The sequence below is a fragment of the Indicator indicator genome, chromosome 15 (assembly GCF_027791375.1).
Source record: "Indicator indicator isolate 239-I01 chromosome 15, UM_Iind_1.1, whole genome shotgun sequence".
In the NCBI taxonomy this organism is placed as follows: domain Eukaryota; kingdom Metazoa; phylum Chordata; class Aves; order Piciformes; family Indicatoridae; genus Indicator; species Indicator indicator.
Genome location: NC_072024.1, coordinates 8383225 through 8392054, shown reverse-complemented (window position 1 = coordinate 8392054; position 8830 = coordinate 8383225). Strand labels below are relative to the sequence as shown.

At 44.1% G+C, this 8830-nt stretch overlaps 1 protein-coding gene across 2 annotated transcripts; it reads right to left on the bottom strand.

The window, feature by feature from the left end:
* Positions 1 to 570: 570 nt before the first annotated feature.
* PSMD6 (proteasome 26S subunit, non-ATPase 6) lies at positions 571 to 7178 on the bottom strand. Of its 2 annotated transcripts, none has more exons than XM_054387279.1 (8): positions 7034 to 7178; positions 6122 to 6327; positions 5417 to 5562; positions 3647 to 3866; positions 3437 to 3545; positions 2127 to 2295; positions 835 to 912; positions 571 to 702 (listed from the first exon to the last, which is right to left on the bottom strand). In XM_054387279.1, exons 1-8 carry the CDS (start codon positions 7176 to 7178, stop codon positions 606 to 608), a joined length of 1170 nt encoding a protein of 389 aa, XP_054243254.1. In that variant the 3' UTR covers positions 571 to 605. The 2 variants fall into 2 exon arrangements, with proteins under 2 accessions (XP_054243254.1, XP_054243255.1); XM_054387280.1 differs by having other exon boundaries at positions 6122 to 6329; positions 7153 to 7178.
* Between the last annotated feature and the right edge of the window lie 1652 nt (positions 7179 to 8830).

Below are 8830 nucleotides of genomic sequence, written 5' to 3'. Positions count from 1 at the left end.
TGATTGATAATTGAGATCCCTCAGTCTTATCCAGACTAAACAGCCTCAGATGTCTCTGCCTTTCCTCCTCAGAGATACTCCAGTCCTCAGTTTTGGTGGTTATATTACTGCTTCACCATAGACACTTTCATCTTTATTCCTTCTCTCTTAAGCTCTAATCCTCTTGTAAGAACAGTTTGTCCTGTCTGGACAGCTAAGATTTTTAGCTACTTTACTATTATGCAACTGATTCTTTTCATCTTTGATTCAAACACAGAAGTGTTAAAAAAGCAAGCACAGGATCACCATTAGTTCTCTCTGTTCACAGATACTGACCCTGCTTTGCTGTTGAAAACTGAACACCATATACACAGCCAAGTAAAGGAACAAAGGAGATTACAGGAGATCACCAACTGTATCATACATTTAATAAATGAACTGGGATCCATACACCAAAACAGAACATTGTTTACATAATGAAGTGGAAAGTAAAAACACTACCTCTCCCACTAGTATTTTTTTTAACCTACAGTATACCAAGTTGTACAATATATTTATAGGTTACTTCCAAAATGTTTTAAACACCTAAAGTTTGCATTCCCTTGCATTAAAAAAAAAAAAAAAAGTTACATATTAATTACTCTGGAAAGTTTCTGAACTCTGTTTAGCAGCAAATCTCCTTTCTTGATGGTTTCTTGGTACTGCCAATTCTTGCTATCAGGCCTGGGAGTTATGGGGAACAAAAAAAAAAATTGAGAAGTAAGAACATGTTCTACTCCAAGCCACTTTACATTTCTGTAATAAGTGTCATCAAAATATACAGAATTCAGCTATTTCTGGGAATTGATACCATACCTGTTTGTTTCTACAATCTCGTTGACTTTGTCTATTTTGCAGTGCAACCGCCCAGCTGCAATAAATCTTGAGAGCTCCCTAAGCACAGAAAAAGAGAAGTTGATTAAATCACACTTCACCAAGGGCTTGTAGACCCAGCAGCACTGAATCTGCTATTACAATAGTACACACTACTTCTGAAGCAACAGCCTGTACCTTACGCATCCTCCTCTTATGAAAGCTTGGACATTACACATCAGAATGATCATTCTAGCCTCTGAATACAAAACTTTCTTGTCAGGCTGAAGACTCATACTTGAGTTAGTGAAATTTATCACTCAGCAACCTATGTAAAGGTAGCAGACATGTAGTGTGCCTATTTGGAATTTATCCTGAGGTACGTAGCTTCCTGCCAGTCAACTCATTAGAAAAGTCTCTTAATAGTGCCCTACTCTCCAGTAGCTCTAAATATGCTGATATTTTTTAATTACTGTTTTGCCTAATCTGATTATTTGCAGCACATTACTGATGGTAAAAGAAAATATTCTTGTGATCAACAGTAAGACAAGTTACAACTAGTAGTAAGTTACTGGGAAGCATAAGAACTGGTATTACTTTAGAACATTTACCTTTGAATTGAATGGTATTTGGTTTCTCTTGAAACACCTACTAATTAATTTCTGAGTATTTCAAGCAAATTTCATATTTCTGTAACACTTTTCTGTTTGAAAATCTGAGACTTCTTTATGAAAGAAGAATGGCTTGTGAAGGCACCTGGAGCAATGTATCTCATGTATGTAGAATAAAAGTCAGTTTCTCATTTCCTATTAGTTCTTATCATGATCTAAATCTGCTGCTTTTACACTAGAAAAGAATTGCAAATTGAGACTGCAGCCGCTGTTTGATTTAAGTGAAACCCATCAGATACTGCCTACAAACCAGAAAGCAAAACCAGATAAAGACTTGTAGAGTCTGTAAAATGTTAAGTTTTCATATGGTTGTGAAAAATGTCATCCTCTAACATCCTAAGTTCCATGGTACATGGAGGTCAACAGAGCACTATAAAGAACAAAGTTCTTAATAAAGCACTAGTTTCTCATACAGCACTTGGAGTGGAAGACTCATGAGAGACAGCAATCAAATTACTTTCTTTTCATAAGGTGCACTTAAATTTAGCCAGGCTCTTCCTCAGAAACGTAACTTTGCATGTTTAGAATCAAAGCACAACAAAGACTTTTATTCATAATAGGATTATAAATACTTGAGAAATATAATGTGAGATCTCTATGAATTTATAAAAACTATTGACTTACTGATCTATGAATTCTACACTGACTCCAAATGCCTCTGCCATGTAACCTAATGTCAGTGACCGGTAGGACTCTAGGAGCTGGCTGTATGCATGAATTCTCATTTCCCGTACGTAGTATCGATAGTGAGGTGCAAACAGCCAATCTTTCTTCATCTCTTGCTCTACAATAGCTGAAAATAAAAAGGAAAAAAGTCAGTAATCTCTAAGAAATGTAAAATATCATTTAAGTAAATAAAACATATAGCACCAGTTAATAAGTAATCAGTGTGAACATAACTATATTGTATTCTTGTGTACTTCAGGATATGGAAGGTATTTGACACTACACAGAAGAAAGTTGGTACAATCTGTATCAGTTCCAGAGCCAGAAGCAGAAACAATGTGCAAACAAAATTGTGGCAAAGCTAATGAGACACTCTCTGTCAGCATAGAATCCTTCTTTCAGGGTGTGAGTGAGGCCCTCCTTGCAGCAGGACTGCCTTGGGGATCAGCAGTCACTGGGGAGCAGTGTGGTGCTGGGAACGGCATTCCTTGGTACGTGACCACTGGCAGAAACATTGTTGTGCAAAGCTCGGTAAGGAAACAAGGTGAACTTTCTGGTACTGCCTCTTCTGACATTAGTTACAAGGATTTTCAGGCTTTTTCTCCTGACGGTTTTAGTTCTCAGCTAGTGATAAAGCCAGCATTAGAAAAATGTTGCCCTTAGCTCTTAATCTCAGCAGACCTAGACCTCTGCAAAACAAAGAGATCTCTTTGGTTTATTTTAAATACTTCATTGTCTTGCATTCTAAAAATCACAGACTTAGACAAGCATTCTGAGAGCTGGCAAGACTGAGTTTTCTGAAAAGTTTTTTTCAGTGTCACCCTTTGATTTTGAAAGCAGAGCAGAAAGCCAATGACAACAACAAAAACTTTCTATGTGCTTTCTCTTACAGGTTGAGATTTCAAGGCCTTCAGGCTACAAGCCCTGTAACGTCTGTCAAAGATAAAACCTTTCGGAGCTTTCCCACCTGACCTGGCTCCTCAGGTAAGACAGTGCTCTACAGACATTTTCTACCTAATCAGATGAATTTTACATAAAGCTTACTGTATGTGAAACTTTGTTTCAAAAATCAAAACAGTAGCAAATTTGAGGTCATTGTTAAAAACCAAAACCAACAACAAAAAAAACCAACAACCTTTTTTTTTTTTCTTTTTTTACAACTAGTAGTTCTAGATCTAGACTGTAGCTACTCAACAAAAGTTGTGTATGATCTGAAACAATTAACTAAAGCACCTGGAGTAGTGTTGTAGGACAAAGCACAGCCTTACCTAATGACTGGAAAAAGGCTGCGTAACGGCACTCGTAAAGAGAGAAGAGATACTGCCTTACAGCTGGCAAACTGTGCAACACTTCCAGAATCTCTGCTCCCTTAATAACCTGAAAGCAAACAAACTTGTTTGAGTACCATCACTTTCAGCCTGGAGATAAAGAGGTTAAAGAAAAGCTGTGTCTGAGGTGTTTCCATCTGCTTTGCTTACCTTTTCCCGAAGGTCAGGCCTGTCCAGTGCAATCATGCTGACATAGACAGTGTATGTTACAAATGTTTTGTAATCCATGAGTTCATAGGATGTAAACGTTGAAACTGTATCAAGGAAGAGCTCTGCTGCTTGCTTGAAATCTCGAATTGCTACACAGTAAAGGCCTTGGTACACTTTGAGACGATTTCTCCTGTCCCAGTCTCCTCCTTCTTCTATTAGACTTAAAATAGAACAAAATGAAATATATACTTATCAAAACGGATTATCTCATAATCTACATGAAACAAGTGCAGTAAATCAACTGATACCAGGTAATTAAAGAATTACAGAATCGTAGAATCATTAAGGTTGGAAAAGATCTCTAAGATCTGGAGTTGTTCAGTCTGGAGAAGAGAAGGCTGAGGGAAGGCTTTATCACTCTCTACAACTACCTGAAGGGAAGCTGAAGAGGGGGGCCAACCTCTTCTTGATGGCAAGCAACAGGACTAGAGGAAATGGTTTCAAGCTGTGCCAAGGGAGGTCTAGGCTGGATATTAAGAAATATTTCTTCACTGAAAGGGTTCTCAAACATTGGGATGGTCTGTCCAGGGCAGTGGTGTTTAAGCTGTGTGTAGACCTAGTGCTTAGGGATGTGGTTTAGTGCTGACCTTTCAGTGCTGGGTCAAAGGTTGGACTGGATGAGCTGGAGGTCTCTTCCAATCAGATACATTCTATGATTCTGTGATCAAGTCCAACAGTCAGCCCAACACTATCATGACCACTAAGCCATGTCCTGAAGTGCCATGTCAACAAAGAATAACTTGTCCTATGTTACAGCCTGTTGAAACAGTTCAGGCACAGCACACGTCAAGGACAGGAAAGGGGCTTCTTTGGGACAGGAGAGGCCAGATGCTTTTACACAGTGCAAGTTTCAACTGAAAGGAAAAGTTTACAGCCTCTAAAGCTGTGACAACAGTCTTCTGAGATGTGCTGGTAAAACAGTACTGTCAGCCTTAGCTGTAGCAGCATATTTCCCCTGCCAGTGCTGCTAAAATAGCAGCAGTCCAACTGCAGTCTCTTTTCAAGAATCATATTAACACAAAATTGATGTGGCTGTAAGCAGAAGCATAGGAAAAAATCTTAGAAAGCAACACAAAAAAATCACTGCCCAAAGAACACGGTAACTGGGAGAACCTTCTACCTTGGTGTCTCATGGCACCAGAAAAAGAGACTGAAAATCAGAGCTTGCTACAGGAACCACTGAAGTTCAGCATGTTGGGAGCACAGAGACACTGAAGTCAGCAGTGGAAACTGCAAGACAGCTGCACCGAAGCACACTGTGCTCACGCAGCTCTTGCTTCCAGAGGAAAAGCTGGCACTTCACAGAGCCAGCTATGTGGCATTTGAAGCAGCTGGATTCAGCTGGAAATCCTGCACTGCACATTATCATACTATCCCTTCACACCCTAAACTGTCTTCCAGCAGTGACGGAATAGAAAGTGGGAGCAAGGGGTAGGCTTAAAATCAGGTCAGCTGCTAGAAAATAGCTGACATATAATATTAACTTATTTTTCTCTTCCCAATGCCAACCCCTACCATTCTGTGATTCCTCCTTAAAAAAGAGCCAGGACTATGAAGCCCTCTAGTGCAAGGTAACACCCACCCACCCCTCTGTGATTCTGTCTTGCAATCAAGTCTTAGTAATTTCTTGACACCGAGGTATTTATCTTTCATTTCTTTTGTCATGGTTTGTCTGCAAAGTGCTTTAACTGCACTCAATCCAAGCAGTACCTTTTTGCCTTCTCAATGTTCCGTGTGATGAGGTCATTATCCATATAAAACAAGCCAATCCTCAGAAGATAGAAGACAATATCCAGACGATGTCCCAGCGCCACAGTTTTGTCGTAAGTCTTGCGGAAGGCAGTCAAAGCTCCCTCCTAAAGAAGACAGGATTTTCTACCATGAGAATATGAAAAGCATCAGGAGTATTTACAGAATGTCTGCTGTAAGTACATTTATCTTCTCCTGATAGTCTTGACAGTCGGTTTCCCACAGAACTTTAACATTAATGCATTCTGAACAGTCTTAAAGAATCAAAGTTTAGAGCGAGTCAAAAGACCTGATCCTCCAATCTTCTAAAAAAAAAAAAATAAATCTAAGGACTCTTAAAATTTATTCTGTAACTTGAAGTTCAGTTGGACTAGGTAAATACCTTAGAAAAGTCTAAAGAGGTAACGAAAGTGAAAAATAACATCTACAAATGTTATGAAAAACAAAAGGTAAAAGTATTTTTTCCCTTTTCAAGGAAAAAAATGTTTTATTTCAAGGGCTCTTTCTCACCAATCTGAACTTAAGTAACACCCTCTTCTATCTTCCATCCATCTCCAAGTTGTGCCATAGAGAAAATGCACTGTAAGTTGCCCAGTGCTCACGGGAACCTGCCAGTGGAGGTCCCAGTGTTTTTAATGTGAGTCCATACAGCCTCTGCCAACCCACCTTGTCCCCAATCCTGCATAGGTACTCAGCTTTGGCCATCATTGCATCTCGGATTTCACTCTCCCCCAAGATCTTTTCTGCATCCTCTAACTCGTTGTCAAGTCGTTTCAATTCCTCCTCATTAGCTTTCTTCATTTTGTTCAGCAGATCTGTGTCTATCTGCCACTCCAGAGACTTGCAGAGTGCTTCATAATATGGAGCCATATCTGAAAGAAAAGCAGAAAGACTTCCACTGCTACTTGCTGCAACAAGAGTGTACGTATTTCTAGAGCAGAGCACTGAAGGACTGCACCACTGAGCGTCACTGCCAGCTACATCCTTTCTACAGTCAGGTATCTATTAAATCCAGAGATGACAGAGGCAGTGTTTCTGGCTTCTTTTTGCTAGCTCTTTCCTATCACTGTTCTCTTTACATCTCTCACACTTGTGCTTGCCTTACTATTTACCTGACCCCAAGCACAGTGGGCCTGAGTACTCAACTACTGTCTTTTAATTTAAACACCAGCACGTAGCCAAAGCTGGGGACAGGGCACCACACCCCTAGGTCCAAACCTCCATTCCTCCTCCCCAAAATCCCCACCCCCACTGCTCTCACATTGTCCATGCCCCAGGGACCGATTAGGAGCATGATCTAGTGGGTGATGTCCCTACTCCCTGCAGGGAGTGTTGGGCTAGATGACCTTTAGAGGTCCCTTCCAACTCAAAACATTCTATGGTTTTATGACTGATGTACTCCAGCTGGGAAACGTGTCAACATCCCCCACCTCCTCCCTGGGATAAAAGAAGAGACAGTCAGACTGGCTCCTCGCCTACGCACGCACGCCTCTGGACAGACGCGGAGACCGACAAACAGAGCCGCCCCAGCTCCACGGCGGGAGGAGAAGGCGGCTGCCCACACCAGGCCGCACTCACTGTGGAGCCGCACGGCCGCCATCAGCTCGTCGCGCGCGGCGGGGTCGGGTGCGCGGGGCCGGAGGCTGAGGAGGAAGCGGAGCTGGGCGATGCGGAGGTCGGGGTTCTTGGGCAGCCCCTCCTCCTCCAGGTTCTCCAGCGGCATGGCGGTGAGACAGGACGAGACGGCTCGACTCCGGGCAGCAGCAGGCAGACGGCTGCGAGCAGGCGGCGCGGCCCAGTGACTCAGCCGCGACGGGCGGAAACCGCGACGCACTTCCTCCTGACAGCGCCCCCTGCCGGCGTGGAGGCCTGCAGGCACGGGGGAGGATGCGCTCATACGCGGCCGTGCCCTCGCGTCTGTGCAGGGGGAGCAGGACGGGGGTGTGCCTCGGGGGTGCGCCTCGGGGGTGCGCGTACGCGGCGCGGCCTATAGGAGGCGTGCGTACGCGGCGCGGCCTATAGGAGGCGTGCGTACGCGGCGCGGCCTATAGGAGGCGTGCGTACGCAGGCTGTAGGGGCCGTGCAGCTGTGGTTGTGCGGGCTGCGGGTGCCTGGCGCTGGGCAGGAACAGGCTGCAGGGGCTGGGCGTGCACAGGCTGCACGGGTTGCAGGAGCCCAGTGTGATCCATAGGGGCTGCAATGGCAGTGGCCGCAGACAGTGCATAAGGACTGTGCTGTAGGGGCGGTGTACGCGCAGTCTATGTGGGGTGCCGATGCACGGCGGGCACGGCAGCAGCGCCGGTAGCGCCGTGGTGTCTCCGCCGTGTACCGCCCCCGTGCCCCACCGCCCTCCCTCGTCCCCGGTTTGCTTTACTCAGCCCTTGCTGAATGGCTTTTCAAGTGCTCGGTGTTTAGGGGACAAGGAGAGAGGGACTTGAAAAGCGGTCTCGGCATTTGGTGTGGAAAAAAAATTAAAGGTGTGTAGCCTTTGTAGTTGCAGAAAGAAGCTGGAACGTGTTACCCAAAAGCATGCCTGTGGCTCAAAAAAAGCAGAAGGTAAATTCAAGGAACTTTAAACTTTCATGTTTTGGTTGTATCTCACTCAGAATCACAAAATATATTTGGTTGGAAGAGACTTCAAGATCATCCTGTTCAGCCTTTGACCCAGCACTGAAGGGTCAACACTAAACCGCTGTAAGCACTAGGTCCACACACTGTTTGAACACCTTCAGGGATGGTGACTCCACCACTGCCCTGGGCAGACCATTCCAGTGTTTGATAACCCTTTCAGTGAAGAAACATTTCTTAATATCCAGCCTAAACCTCTCCCGGCATAGCTTGTATCCATTTCGCCTAGTCCTGTTGACACCAAAGAGAAGAGGTTGGCGATGGTGACATCACATGGGCAGCCTGTTGCAGGTTTTAACAACGCTTTTGGTGAAGAAATTTTTTCTGATGTCCGGCCTAAACCTTGCCTGGTGCAACTTAAGGCTGTTTCCTCTTGTCATATTGCTTGTTACTTGGGTGAAGATACTGACCCCAACCTGCCTCTGACCTCCTTTCAGGTAGTTGAAGAGAACGAGAAGGTCTCTCCTCTCTGCTGGCACTAAGGGTTGGAATGTATTTCTGGCAAGTGCCCTCCCTCTCCTGTGGTGATGGTGAGCCAGGATGGCTGGCACTGATGCTGAGTGGCCCCTGTGTGTCACCCTACCCCATCAGCCCTGCTCCTGCCTCACTGTGCCCACCTGCCTGCAGATTGTTTGTGCCAAATCTGATACACAGGGCATATGGGCACAGCATCATTTCTGTCTTTGTGAATATCCAGATGCTTCTGATTTTAAATGATGTTTTTGCTGAAACTGGGTTTTAAACTTA